Consider the following 14,174-nt stretch of genomic DNA (forward strand, 5'->3'; position numbering starts at 1 on the left):
TGGGAAACCCTAAATGTCCCACCCTCTATGAAACGTCAAGCTACCCCACAGAACCCCAAAATAAATATCTGGCACCGCCACTGAGCCTGACTATTTGTGTTGGGGGGGCCCGACTTTTTTTTTTCTCCAAAGGGGGGGCCTGACAGAAAAAGTTTGAGAACTACTGCCATAAGCTATGCTTCAGCCCTCCCGCTTCTACTAATTTTGTTTATTTTGTGTGTATCAATCAATCAATGTTTCAATCAATGCTTATTTATATAGCCCAATATCACAAATGTTACATTTGTCTCAGTGGACTTCACAGTTTGTACAGAATATCAGTATGACAATACGGGGTGTATGAATTATACTTCTTTGTTTTTGTATGAATTTAGTAGAATAAATAAAAATAAATGCTGTTGGATAGAAGCATTACTCAAACTGAAGAGAGAGACCTCTGCTCTGTGATCCCTATATGACAAAGATTTGAGTAGAAACTCAAAAGCAACAGGGTCAGAGGTCACATTTCCTATCGACTTCTTTCTCTCTGTTTATTTGCTCCGATAGAAAGACGTTTGCAAATAAGGTTAGAGCAAACAAGGAAGCGGGGTGACTGACACATGTTTCCAATGATTGTGAGCATGCAGTGCTTCATTATTTCTTCATTCTGCCCTCTCACTCCGCAGAGACAACATGAGGCTGTGGGCCTTCCTGCTGCTCGCTCTGATCGCTCTGACTTTAGCCGCAGATGGTAAGTACAACTTTAAAAATCACTTTTAAAGTTCAGAGAAGTGTTTGTATTCATTATTGGGAGAAATGTTACTGGTTGTTTTTCACTCTTTGGTAAAATGTAATCATGTTTCAGTAAGACCCGATAATGGGCCTTTTCTGTGTGTCCTGCTTACTAGTATACAGTGTTAAAGCGTCAACATTTAACAACATACATATTTTTAGTTTTTTTTCAAAGCTTTAGTCAAGACTGCTTCTAACAGCTAAATCATTATCAGTAAAGCTAATGATTATTTCTCAAATTAATACATGAATTGTTTGGTCTAAAAAAGGCCGGATACTTGTGAAAAATATGGCACTAATGACCAGAATACAAAATGATGTCTTCAAATTGCTCATTTTGTCTGAACCCAAGCCCAAAAAACAATTTGTTTTCAACCTTTTCAACCTTTTTAAACTTTAAAGAGCAGCATATTTTCATATGTATTTAATGTTTGCTTGATAATTGACTTTACAATTTAGCCAGTTCCAAAATAGTTGAGATCTTTGAATCAACTACTAGTTCCTGCATTTATTACAATTATCAATACAAATAGGATACTATAGGCAGCCACTTAAAATGTTGAGATAAAAATCTGAAAAACTATGAATGATAACGGACAACATATTCAATTAGTCTTTGTTATTGACATGCTGCCAACGCTTATATATTTAGTTTCATCTCCAACACGGCAAATTCATTTGGTCAAAGGTGCAAAGAATACTGAATAAAACAATTTCAAAAATGTTTAACGCTGTCATTTCATCTTCAGAGTCGTGTATGAGTCGCTGTGAGAATGGCTTTAACTCAGAGAAGACGTGCCAGTGTGACTCGATGTGCAAATATTACAACAGCTGCTGCTCTGACTTCGAGGTCTATTGTGGCATGACGAGTAAGAAACCCCTCTTTAAGATACCCTAATGTTGTGAGACAAACATTTCTGGTGAAATAAAAAAATGGCATATAATAATTTTAACAACTGTTCTATATTTGGTCTTGTTTAACATTTAAATTAATCTTACTGTGCTTATGTATGCACCATCATACACCAAAGCATATGTGTATACCTACGTGGCAATAAACCAAATTCTGATCCTGAAAGTTGTTCATTATTATGACTTCCCATTCTCAGCTCGCGGGGACACGTTTGTGTTTGCAGAGGATGATGAGGATAGTGAGCTTCTTCAAAGCACCACTCCCACTCCCTCGCCTCAACGCTCATCCCACAGTCTGTCCATCACTGCTACCGATGGCAAGCTGAAGCCCACCGAGCAGCCCATCTCAGACTTTGGTCGCAGACAACAGGAACAACATGAAACAACTCTAGAAATGACCAGACCCCCTCGACTGATGGAAACAATACTTCAGAAAATCCCTATAACACGCAAAACACCCGTATCAAAGACAGTGGCGACTGCACAGATAACAACTGAAACCCCTGTGACTGAGGCAGCAGTTGAGACCACCACCGGCCCCGTCACAACAGCCACCACCGAAGCCCCCGACCCAGACGCTATGGCCTGCAGCGGGAGGCCTTTTGACTCCTTCATGCAACAAAAAAATGGCTCCATGTATGCCTTCAGAGGTGAGTGATCCCTTCATATTTAAATGTGGAGAGTGCAACTTCAAGCGAGCCATATTGTGCAGCTGTACTAATGACAGAAAAACAGACAAAGCCTCTACAACAGATTTGCCAGTAATGGTCACATGTTGTTCCTGCCCAGGGCCTAATTCAATCAAATCAAATAAAACGCTGTGTTATACTAGAAAAACAAACCCCTTAATATCCGCCTAATAATAATGAATCATCCTATCCTTTAAGAAGAATATGCTTTTGTTGGCATGCAGTGCATTTGAAATTTTTTTTTAGTTTTTGACAATTGTGTTTCGCTTCATTACATTTGTATAATCCTCATTCTTTTAAACATCACCTATATGTAATTAGTATTTTACTTAATTGTATGCAGAGTGTTGTCTTGCTCTGAAGTGAGTATGAATGTTATTTTATGTTTTTTAATCCAATAACTGTTATGTAATGTGTTGGACCCCAGGAAGATTATTGGAATCCTTTTCTGTCGCGGTGAAACACACTTGTGAACTTCTGTGTTTTTTTTCTAGGGGATTACTTTTTTGAACTGGACAAAAAGACTGTTCTTCCTGGTTATCCGAAGCTCATAAAGGACGTGTGGGGCATCAGCGGGCCGATTGATGCTGCCTTCACCCGCGTCAACTGTAAAGGCAAGACTTACATCTTCAAGGTGAGGACTCAGCAAAGTATCTTGTATTAATAAATCATGTTGCACATTTCCTTTGTTTTGCTTTGATAATAAGTGTATGTATTAACACAAAACCTTCCTCAGGGAAACAAGTACTGGAGGTTTGATAACGGTGTGGTGGATGAGGACTATCCTCGAGATATCAGCGTGGGCTTTGACAAAATTCCCGATCATGTGGACGCAGCGTTTGCTCTGCCGGCTCCTGGTCACAATGGAAAGGAGAAGGTCTATTTCTTCAAAGGTACTGATAATAAAACAAGAAATCCAGGTATATTCTGTATAATCTTCGGTTTTTGAACATATGGAAAGAAAAATCTCACTTGTTCCTAATAACAGGAAGCAATCATTTCATAATGATATGGCAAAAATATTCCAGGTTATATTACTTCTTTATGAAAACATGTTTTAAATGTATTATGGAATTGGACAAATAACCTTGTGAATTAAAAAATAAAGTGTATATCTTTTCAATAAAGCATCTTGTTGGTTTCTCCAGGGGATCAGTATCACACATACGAGTTTCTGCACCAGCCATCCCATGATGAGTGCATCACCATGTCAGAGAGCTCTCCGCCCCTAATGTTCAGACGCTACACTGACTTATACTACAACAACTACGAAGGTGTCATCAGCGAGCTGTTCTCTAGCTGTAAGTTGAGTCAAATTATAGATCATGAGATGCAGATGTAGATGCACGTGTTGCTACAAGCTTACAGTTTTTTCTTCTCTTCTCTAGCGCCTCAGCATCACGACAAACACCACTTCATTGACAAGGACTGGAAGGGCCTCAAGTCTCCAGTGGATGCTGTCATGGCTGGCAGGATGTACGTCCCTCCAGTGAGGCCCGCACGACGGCGCAACGACTACCAGCCAGGGCAGCCTTGGAACCAGCAGAACGGGCAGAATTACCAGCAGTACGGTCAGCAATACGGTCAGCAGTACGGTCAGCAGTACGGTCAGCAGCATGGGCAGCAGTGGGCTCATAGGAGGCAGAGCCGTTCCCCCTACTGGGGCTCCACGGCTGAGCAGGGGATGAACATGGGCCAGGGCTTTGCAGACAGGGGGATGGACATGGGCCAGGGCTTTGCAGACAGGGGGAGGAACATGGGCCAGGGCTTTGCAGACAGGGGGATGGACATGGGCCAGGGCTTTGCAGACAGGGGGATGGACATGGGTCTGAGGTTGGCAGAGAGGGGGATGGAGATGGAGGAGAGACTGGGACGAGACTGGAACAGACGATGGGATCAAGACTCGGACCAGGACAGACGGAGAGGCGGGACCCGGCAGAACAACAGAGGCAACCACGACTCCAGAAATGTTGGGTCCGTCTCCAGGAGTCTGCCCATACAGAGCGTCTACTTCTTCAGAGGAGGTTGGTGCACTTTTAGATTAATAATAGTCATAACAAACTATTTAACAACATGAATTCTCACACAAAAGACTTTGTCTTGTCTAAGTTGAAATGTGGGCTTTTTCCAGACAGATGAAAGAAGACCTTTCTGGGATGAGTTCCAGAGAGAAGACTGGAACTCATTCAAATATTATTTTATCAAACTTTCCCACAGAAGGCTTATGTAACTGTTTTTTGTATTATGCTGCCATATGACAAACAACATAAGAGATCCCCTGCAGTGCATTTCTGCCTGCCAGTACTTTTATGATCCGTTTTATGATTCACCAAAAACAAGAAAAAACAAGTATAAAGGAATCCTTTGATTAATGCTGACGGCTATGACAGATCCAAAGTACGGTTGATTTATCTTTACCAACAAAGTGTGCTTTACGTAACACAAAAATGACAAGCACGGCCTGAACATGTGCTGCTCCAGAGAGTGGAAATGAATGAGTTGTTTTCTGTGTTTTCTAGAGTTGTACTACAGAGTGGACCTGAAGACCAAGAGAGTGGACCGAGCCTCTCCTCCGTACCCCAGATCCATCGCCAAGTTCTGGCTCGGCTGTTCAGACACCACCGGGGCAGAGAAGTAGTTGCAAAATGTTTCGTTATTTTAATATGACCACTAGGACTACATTTGTATATAACTGATTATTCATTTTCCCTGAAACTGGCAGTGTTGGCTTCTTGTAAAGTGTGACACTAAACAAACCGCTCGTCAACGTCAGCAAACATTGGAGATCAATGAAGGTCCAACACGGCTGCTCTTCACCGCCGTAGTGTTTTAGCATGTCCAAAGTTCAATTGGTGGATTAAGGTTATCTCATCTGTTCTCAAAATCAGCTGACCGACTTAGTTAAACAACTATAAGGAAAAAAACCTCCATTTGGAAATCCGGAAGAGATCGGATACTCTAGTATTATTCTACAGGTTTTCTGTTTTGTTACATTCGTTCCAAAACCAACACAGATGGTAAATCAGGGACTTTTTTTCTAAACCATGTATTTACACGTGTTTATTTTCCATTGTTTAATCATAAGCATACAGTAAATAACACAATATAAACAGGGTTGATGAGACTTTTCATCCACAAAGGGGTCATAAAAACGTGGCACGTGGTCGTACAGATTGAGTAATTAAAAGGAAACAATCTCTAAAATGCAATAATGGCGGTTTATGCTAACAGTAGCATTGTGTAACTGCAAAGGTCAGAGAGCAGCGGCAGATCGGACTTTGAACAGAGGTCGTAGAAAACATTGTTACAATTATAGTTTTATAGTCCAAATCATACTAAAATGGCAAAGCAACCTTGTTTACTTTATATGTTTTTTCACGGATCTTTGAACAATGTATTTGATCAGCATTCACAACCTGTTACATCTGTTCCAACTTGTACGATAACAAATAAAAACGTCATATATTTAAAGTATTTGTTTTGTATTATTCATCTTTCAACCTAAATTATACATTTTATATGTTTTAGTATATATTCTGGAGGCTATGCAAAGGTATATTTTTTCATCATAAATGCTTTGTAAACCTTAATTCATGTAATACTAGAAAGAAATAATTCAAGAGTTTTCCCTTTCGTGCCTGTAACATTGTAACGGAATAATAAATAATTAGTCCTGTTGAATCAGAGCTGCTGACAGTTTCTCTGAGGTCATGTGTGTTTAATTATGACATTTTCATAGCAGGGCTCGTCATTCACACTGACCACCTCTCCTTCGTTGGCGATGACCTCATTGAGACTCTCTGCATCTCCTGCTGCTCCCACGGTCAGGTAGGGGCCCTCAGTTTTTCCCGAGGTGGGGTCGCTGCCCTCCGCCCTCAGATCTGACCCTGAGTCAGCTAAAGCCAGCTCTGGCACGCTCTTCAAAATGGACGACAGCGGCCTTTTTGGAGTGCCGCTCTCTGAGGATGTGTCGTTCTCACCAGCTGTGTCAGGGGTGTTAACAGAAGCATGCTTTCTCCTGATTGGCTTACATATTCCTACCTCCCCGGCGGGCGGCGCCCCCTCCTCCCACACGCTCGCCCGCGCTCCCAGCTTCCTCCTGGGGGGTTTGACGATAGCTTCTGCTCCTTTGGGCTTGGGCCTGCCTACCTCCTGCTCCCTCTGTCTCTGGAGGCTTCCGATGCGCCGCAGCATGGCCTGAACGGGACCCTCAGAGCTCGTCTCCGTCTTGGACACGGGCTTCCCTGCCTTACCCACCGTCACATACACCGTGGTGGCCTTATTTAAGACCCCCCCCTGAGCATCAGAGGCAGGTGTCGGCAGCTGGGTCCCTTTATGAGCAGCTGTGTTGGACATAGTCCTCCTTCGTCCTGAGGCACCAGGGACCTGCAGGGTGGTCCGGGAAGCGGTCCTGTCTACTTCCTGGTCCCCTGCATCGTAGTTAGTTTCCTCATATTCTGTCTCCTGCGCATCCCCATCATCGTCACCCTCATGGTCCTCAGCTCCATCTTCCTGCGCAGTTTTAGAGGCACTTCCTTGACTTTGGAGAGCAGACAGCATCAGAACACCCCAGGGTGACTTGGGTTTGTTTCGCAGGTGACCAGGGAGAGCGCCGGGGTCCTGAGCCGAGCCACGCCTCTCTTTGGGGCTGAAGCGGGTCCCCTCTGCAAAAGAAACAGAAGGCCGCTTTGACTTGGCGATGCTGGAGGTGCGAGGGATGTTGAAGGGCGAGGTGATGTCCTCACAGCTGAAGCCGGAGGGGTCCATGAACATGTTGCACTTTGAGCTCATCTCGTGGAACTCGCCGCCCGCCACCGAAGGGAAGTCTGCCAAAGAGAGGGAGAAAGAAAAGTAGGGCGACATAAGAGGAGATATTCTGCTCATTACAAAAGTATTGCAGTGGGAAGTCTGTCCCTGTTCCTACCTTCTCTGGGAGGGACACAGTAGAGCGCCTCCCCCTCCTCCTCATCACTGTCGAAGGACGACCCCTCCGTCACCCAGCCAGACGACGGAGGCTCAATGAAGCTGTGGTTGAACGTCAGTTCTGGGTCATGGTGAGACACTGTGTGTGAGAGGAAAAATTCAAAAGATAATCTTAGTCGAATCCATACATGGCTTGTTCTGCAGTATACTAAAAGGTTATGGCTTTTAAGGTAAGGTTTGAAGAGAGAAATTTTTTTTGCACTAATGTTATATTTTCAGTTTGATGTAAAAAAAAAAAAAAAGGTCATAATGAAAAGTGTGTACATGTTCTGTGAAATTTGGGTAACAAATGTATTTTTACTTCCATTTTCCTTAATAACTACCTATACTGGACCTATATGCTGCAGGTCTCCCTTGAAAAAGAGATCTATGATCCCAATGGGACCAATCTGGTTAAATAAAGGTTTGAAATGAAATGAAATGAATAACTAAATCAAACCCTGCTTGAATATTTCACAAATCCAGGAACAGCTGGACTTTTTGACTAAAAACAGCATCATGTTTTATGATAAATGTATCTATTTTCATTTGATTCCCAAGAGGCTGTATAAACACACTTGATCAGTAAGTCAAGAACTAAGTGTTGTAAAATGTTGTTCAACTAAGGGCTGTAACCCAGAAGAAGAAGCAAACTGATGATAAACAGTAACTGGTTGAGCAAAGTGACTGAAATTTGACAGCATATCATGCAGTCATTCCTCCACAGAAAGTAAACCACATTGTCCGTCACAATGTAACTGAACTCTTAAAGAGAATAGGTTATTCTTTGTGAATTTCAGAAAGGTCCATCTTGTCCTTTGTCTTCCTTAAATATATGTGCAACTTTTGTATGTTGAGTTACACAATCCATGAATTACAATGTATCACTGTTTAATGCAGCATGACTCTATAAATGCTGCAGGACTGACCTGTGACACGGGGCAGGCCAGAGGACCAATCAGAGATACAGGGCAGGGCCGCTCCGATGTTGGCCAGGACGCTGTAGACGTGATACTTCATCCGGACTGACCAGCCTCCCTCAGCCACAGTCGCCCTGGAAGAAGAAACGTTTATATTGTATGAATTTAACACTATTGCAAAGTGCCCTCTCTGTATTGAATTTCTTTCAATCGGGGCTGGCATGATAGCAGATTCTGACTACACGATTATTGTTGCCAAAATAATTCAAGGTAAATATATTATCCCAATATATTGAAAACATTTGAAAAAAATCTAATAATAAAGATACTATCAGTCAAATTCATCTTTAAGTTTTTGGGCTTTTTTTATAGCAAGTGAATTGATTTAAAATGGAAGTGTAGGGTGGCAAAAAAGAACAATTACAGTAATGGATAGTGTAAAGGCCTTTATAATACAAATATTACCATATGCTTATTATTAGAATATCAATAAATATATATTTTTATTGTCAATACCAGTATATGGTGCCATCCCTACTTTCCACCATTCACAATGTCAGGTAGAATTATGATTGCAGGTTTTGTTGTTAACTCCTGTTCTCTCCTTGAGCTGTAGAGGGACAGGCTCATGGCTCAATTGATAGGGAGCAGTGAGGTACAGACCTGTCTTTGCCCCCAGCAGGAGCCCCTCCACAACACAAACAGCAGCAGAGCACAGCGAGGAGCAGCAGGAGGAGAGGAACCAGCACACCTGCTATCACTGCAGCCCTGCCACCTAAAACACACACACACACACACACACACACACACACACACACACACACACACACACACACACACACATGATAAAATCTTTGATTTCATTTACCTATCCATGCACCAGATACACAAATGTATTTTGATAGACATATGGATGGACGTACTGTTGGGACACACTCCAGTGACTGGGTCGCAGCCGCTCCCCTCCCCACAGTCACAGGCGGAGGAACAATTGAAGCCGAACTGCAGGGCGGGGCAGCTACTGTTACAGCTGGGAAATATACGGAGTCATGCAATTACATCACAGTACAGAAGTCATCCTATGCATGAACACTGAGTCATTTTCTATTTCAGTGTGCAGTGAAAGAATACTGCTATAAACATACTGTGTCTTAGAGAAGAAAATGAAAGGGACCATAACTGTTTGGGTTCAATGAGCATCACATTAGAGTGGGCCTTTACTTGGTTAGAGACTCACACTGTATTTGTCTCAGTTGAAATATTTGCACAGACATCTATCATATGCTCCAACAAAGGCCTTTATCATCAATCTGCAGACACATCGGTTTTTATAACTCAACAGGCATGACTTAAAAACCCAACATAGAGTAAAACCGTTTGAACATTATGCTCACCTTTCTCCTGTAAAGCCGGGCTGACAGTCACATCTTCCTGTCACACGATGACAGTCACCATGGAAACATGGGCTACACAGGAAACCACAGGCGTCTCCAAACGTCCTGTTAGTGCAGGACTCCTCGCACCTGGGCGAAGGGAACAAGGACATAAATAATCATTTTACACGCATTTCCCATCTTTAACCTTTATCTCACTACATGAAAAACTGTTTAAACAGATTTACACAATTTTATGGATATTGTTGTAGAAATCTAAGCACTAATGGACATTGCAGGAAGAAAAAAGGGCATGATTGTCCATCTTTATCACACACTCACCTCCAGTTTTATAGTTAAAATAAAGGTTACACGTATGGGTTACACAGACTATAATGCTGGCCACTTCAGAAATGTGAAGATGGGAGCATAGATAAGATCAAGAGGCAAACGTCTTCAAACATCATACCATTAGTTCTGCATAGTACATTCACTATAAACCTTGTTACCTTTAAGTTACAGCCAACAATAAATGGTTTAAATAAAACACTCATACAGACCTGGGACCAGTGCGTCCCGGATTACACCTCCAACAGTTCCCAGTTTTTGGGTCACAGGGTTCGTTGTTCCTGCAGAGTGGACACTCCTCCAGGCAGCCGTCACCATAGGAACCAGCCGGGCACGGCCGGTCGCATCGTGTCCCGTTCCAGCCGGACTCACAGGCGTCACAGGCGCCGTCAGTGTCCGAGCAGGGCCGGTGGTCTCTGCAGAAGCCACAACTGAGGACAGGAGACGAAACAAAGAGATTCATACAGTAGGTGTCAAAGGGGACATATCAGGTTCATACTTTGGGTTTGTACTAGAACATGTTTACATGCTTAAATGTTTAAAACAATGACATTATATATCTCATACTGTCTATCTTAAAATATTAACCTTTGTATCGAATGCTTTGTGTTAGCGCATGTCTCTTTAAGACCCCTCCCACATCTCCAGTCTCTCTGATGGGCCAGCATTTTCCTGTTTCATGTCTCTGCACCTTCATAACAGCAGAATGACTGAAACAGCTTTGTAGGAACACTTTTCTACGTAGTATAGTGTATCTTGTTCTCTTGTTGCTGGTCACTAGAAGTTACCAGACACAATTGAAATGTATTCGTACAACGATAGTAAAGTATCTTGAATCTTGTGATATCAAAAACCTCACAGAAGTTTTCCCAGGCCACACATATATGTCCTTTTGCAGCACATCATGCACTTTTATTCTGGGATGGGAATTTTTTAATGTATGTCAGCTTATTATTTTTAATGTTTCTCATATACTAGTTTTTATCTTATATGCTTGTTTGTATGTATAGTTTCGTAATATTTAAGTGTGGAGGGCTGAGCGTAAGTATTTCACAATACAGTCCCTGTTTAAAACTGTATATATGACAAGAAAATATCTTGAATCTTATTGTGGGCTGTGTACATTTGTATTGTGAACTCCATGGGTTGATAACATTGATTCTTTAAAAGTAATAATATAGCACAAATACAAATACATTAAATATCACTATTTACAATATGGCATCTTGAATCAAAAAGCTATATCTACACAAACCTCCTTTTACAGCCACTGCCGTATTTCCCAGCTTCACAGGGCTGGTTGCAGTAGACCCCCTGGTACCCCGGCTGGCACAGGCACTGTCCAGTGTTCGGGTCACAGCTGCTGTGCGTGAGGTCACAGTTACACCTCCGGTCACAGCTGGGCCCCCACCAGGCTGCCTCACACTCACACACACCTGTTCGCTGATTACATTGGGACAGGTAGCAGTTGCAAGCGACGGGACATTTCAGCCCCCAGTGGCCCCTGTTGCACTGACACCGGCCTGTCAGCTGGTCGCAGCCGGGGCCCGCAGACCCCCCGCTGCCGCACTGGCACGGCTTGGAGCAGGTGGCCGTCCACCAGCCCTCGTCACAGGAGCAGTTCCCGTGGACGGGGTGGCAGTGGCCGTGCCGGACGCACTTGCAGGGGAACTGGCAGAGCGGGCCCCAGCGGTTGGGGTTGCAGGTGCACTCTCCGGTGACGGGGTGACAGCGGCCGTGAGGGAAGCACTCACACACCTTGCGACAGTCCGCAGCCCAGAACTCACCGGGACAGCCTGGAGACAAATGAACAAACACAGAGAATAATGCAACACCAATACTACACTTAAAGGTCTCCTATTATACTATTTTTAGGCATATATTATAGGTCTCAGATATATAAAAATGTTGTAAAAAAGTGTTTTGCTCAAAATAACAAACAGATCACCAATTCTAGCCATGCCTCATACCCCTCTATTTCAGCCCTGTTAGAGAAGTGCTGATTCTGGGTCGGTAGCTACAAAAAAAAAAGAGGAGGGGAGCTTATGCAGGAGAATTCTACCGGCAGATACTCAGCTAAATGCTGCCGTGATTAAATATCATGTTCAAAACCACATCAAGGATTATTTCTGAAACAGTATAGAGCTCCAATGCTTTTTCTCTTGCGAGTTCACCGCAAGGTGAGTTCCTTTTTTTTATTTCCTGCTTTTTTACACATACTCTCTCCAGTACAGCGTTAGCTCTGAGTGTTAGCGATGCTTGCTAATGTAAACAAAGACCATACTTCCAAAACACGTTGCGCATTGTTTCTGATAGCACCCCATTTTTAGAGATGTGGGTATGGAGGAAAAGAAAGAGGGTTTTGTTTTCAGACACTTACACACCGGGGACATAAAAAGTGCATTTTGCATGATAGGTCCCCTTTAATACTTTCGTATAGGGATGGAATTTAGTCAAGTCCTGTTTTTAGTATAATTTTGAGTTACTTGTGCAAATTGACTAATTAGATTGTATGATACTTCAAACATGCCAAGGATAAATATTGTACTATTTACTCCAGTCAATTCATGTTTGTTTAAATAACTAACTATGTTGTGATCATTCTATTTGCCAAGTTGAATGTAGAGCTAATTTAAATCTGACTTTATGTTGTGGCATGTGCATAGAAGATATTTGTACGCAATTAAGGTTTATTTATGGTATAGTTTTTGAGTGGTCTGTAACTGAAACATTGTTACTCTGTATTTATTTTCAGTTCTACATAAAAGTATTTATGGATAGAGAGGAAAAAGGAAAACTAAGTGAAACATTAAAACGTATCTCGCATGTTTGAATTCTTTGATCTTCTTGTTAGCTCTAAGTTTTTACGGAGATGGGACATGCATTAGGGCAGAATAATAGCAAAGAGTAAGTACAAAAAAACATTTGAAACAGTCTAACAATGTGCTAATACCCATATACTGCATGGACAATAACATATAAGTCATCGTAGCAATTGCTCTGCATAAAAAGCTATTTATTTTTAAATACATCAAGCTGATAAGTACTTTTTGCTTCAGTAGGACAAATTCAGGGCCTCCAGTCATAAAGGGGTATTTTCACATGGTATATAAATGTTAGATTGTTAAGATTTGAATACTTTCACAATAGGTTTCATACAAGAAATTAACTTTAGTAACATTTGGCAAAAAGGACTTATGTTATTGTGCTAAAATATTCACATTCTCTAAAACTAACAGACATTAATAAATCAATGCTCCACTTGTTTCTTGTAACTCACGTGTTTTACAGTGAGCTCCGAAGTAGCCAGGGGGGCAGCGACACACTCCGGGATACACACAGATCTCATCCTTCAGACAGGCCTGCTCACCCTCACACACAGCTACACACACACACACACACACACACACACACACACACACACACACACACACACACACACACACACACACACACACACACACACACACACACACAGCATACCAGTGAATGAGACAACAGGAAAACTAATCCAATATGGAGGCAGTAAAAGCATAATTCCTGCAGATTGTCGCCCATAAGAATAGTTAAACTCACGTAAGGTGCACTCTGTTCCCTCTTGACGCCACCCAGTGCAACAGACCAGGGTGGAGGGGTCCCTGAATATACAGAGAATAATCAGCCTGACAAATCTGAAACTTAACAAAACTCCAGGAAGAACCGACTAGCAATAGCCTGATAAAACAATTAATAGGAGAAGATTTAAATTTTAGCCGTCTAGTTCAATCCTTAACTCCTTGAAAAATATCTTGGCTGTAATAAAGGCTACAATTTGTCATAATATTATTATAATGCTTTTTTGTGAAGTTGTACCTGATATTGTGGCAGACGTTTTTCCCAGCAGGATCCAGTGTTTGTGAGGAGGACAGGGAGCAGCAGAGCAGAGCACTCAGAGCTCCGAGGAGAAGCTTCATCTCCACACAAACTCCGTAAATAAAACCCAGGAACCAAATGTCTTTCTGTCTTTTTATGTCCAGCCTGTTCCTGACTTTCCTCTAAACTTGCTCTGCTTCCAGTCAGAGGCAGTGTCTCTCTTGCTGTGTGCCCTCCACCCTTCCCCGCTCCTTCCTCTCCTGTGAGTCGTCTTGTGGCTCCACAGCAGCCAAAGAGGTCAAAGCCCCCAGGTTTCCTCTTCCCATTTCCTGGGGAAGTCAGAGCCA

At 42.4% G+C, this 14,174-nt stretch overlaps 4 protein-coding genes across 10 annotated transcripts in view; 2 read left to right on the forward strand and 2 right to left on the reverse strand.

The window, feature by feature from the left end:
- Positions 1 to 3,812, reverse strand: part of sarm1 (sterile alpha and TIR motif containing 1) — a 16,845-nt gene extending 13,033 nt beyond the window's left edge. For 2 of the 4 annotated variants that reach the window (XM_010795958.1, XM_010795956.1), the window contains exon 1: positions 3,739 to 3,803. The gene's annotated coding sequence lies outside the window, so the exon portion shown is untranslated. Of the gene's footprint in view, positions 1 to 3,738 lie in introns of all 4 variants that reach the window. The other 2 variants (XM_010795960.1, XM_010795957.1) reach the window with 2 other exon arrangements.
- Positions 1 to 14,174, forward strand: part of LOC104966729 (zinc finger protein Aiolos-like) — a 596,491-nt gene that overhangs the window by 540,829 nt on the left and 41,488 nt on the right. The window lies entirely within an intron of this gene.
- vtna (vitronectin a) lies at positions 660 to 5,843 on the forward strand. Of its 2 annotated transcripts, XM_010795955.1 has the most exons (9): positions 660 to 730; positions 1,521 to 1,640; positions 1,881 to 2,333; positions 2,867 to 3,006; positions 3,109 to 3,265; positions 3,521 to 3,673; positions 3,761 to 4,062; positions 4,129 to 4,396; positions 4,892 to 5,843. In XM_010795955.1, the coding sequence occupies exons 1-9, from the start codon at positions 673 to 675 to the stop codon at positions 5,008 to 5,010; spliced, it is 1,770 nt and encodes a 589-aa protein (XP_010794257.1). In that variant the 5' UTR covers positions 660 to 672; the 3' UTR covers positions 5,011 to 5,843. The 2 variants fall into 2 exon arrangements, with proteins under 2 accessions (XP_010794257.1, XP_010794256.1); XM_010795954.1 differs by having other exon boundaries at positions 3,761 to 4,396.
- Positions 5,930 to 13,993, reverse strand: scarf1 (scavenger receptor class F, member 1). The gene is made up of 11 exons (XM_010795953.1): positions 13,828 to 13,993; positions 13,552 to 13,613; positions 13,256 to 13,357; positions 11,231 to 11,771; positions 10,188 to 10,406; positions 9,649 to 9,777; positions 9,178 to 9,284; positions 8,918 to 9,029; positions 8,264 to 8,388; positions 7,297 to 7,434; positions 5,930 to 7,198 (listed from the first exon to the last, which is right to left on the reverse strand). The coding sequence occupies exons 1-11, from the start codon at positions 13,926 to 13,928 to the stop codon at positions 6,081 to 6,083; spliced, it is 2,754 nt and encodes a 917-aa protein (XP_010794255.1). The 5' UTR covers positions 13,929 to 13,993; the 3' UTR covers positions 5,930 to 6,080.

The sequence above is a fragment of the Notothenia coriiceps genome, unplaced genomic scaffold, assembly GCF_000735185.1.
Source record: "Notothenia coriiceps isolate Sejong01 unplaced genomic scaffold, NC01 NC01_scaffold00037250, whole genome shotgun sequence".
NCBI classification, from domain to species: domain Eukaryota; kingdom Metazoa; phylum Chordata; class Actinopteri; order Perciformes; family Nototheniidae; genus Notothenia; species Notothenia coriiceps.

What these genes read in the sequence shown, in the direction of transcription:
- vtna (XM_010795954.1), top strand. Translation starts at nt 673, where the DNA reads ATGAGGCTGTGGGCCTTCCTGCTGCTCGCTCTGATCGCTCTGACTTTA. An exon ending in CTCCATGTATGCCTTCAGAG is followed by an intron (nt 2,334 to 2,866) that starts GTGAGTGATCCC and finishes TTTTTTTTCTAG; the next exon opens with GGGATTACTTTTTTGAACTG. An exon ending in CAGCGAGCTGTTCTCTAGCT is followed by an intron (nt 3,674 to 3,760) that starts GTAAGTTGAGTC and finishes TCTCTTCTCTAG; the next exon opens with CGCCTCAGCATCACGACAAA.
- scarf1 (XM_010795953.1), bottom strand. Translation starts at nt 13,928, where the DNA reads ATGAAGCTTCTCCTCGGAGCTCTGAGTGCTCTGCTCTGCTGCTCCCTG. An exon ending in CGGAGCTCACTGTAAAACAC is followed by an intron (nt 11,772 to 13,255) that starts GTGAGTTACAAG and finishes ATTTGTCTCCAG; the next exon opens with GCTGTCCCGGTGAGTTCTGG. An exon ending in CCTGCTGGGGGCAAAGACAG is followed by an intron (nt 8,389 to 8,917) that starts GTCTGTACCTCA and finishes TTCTTCTTCCAG; the next exon opens with GGCGACTGTGGCTGAGGGAG.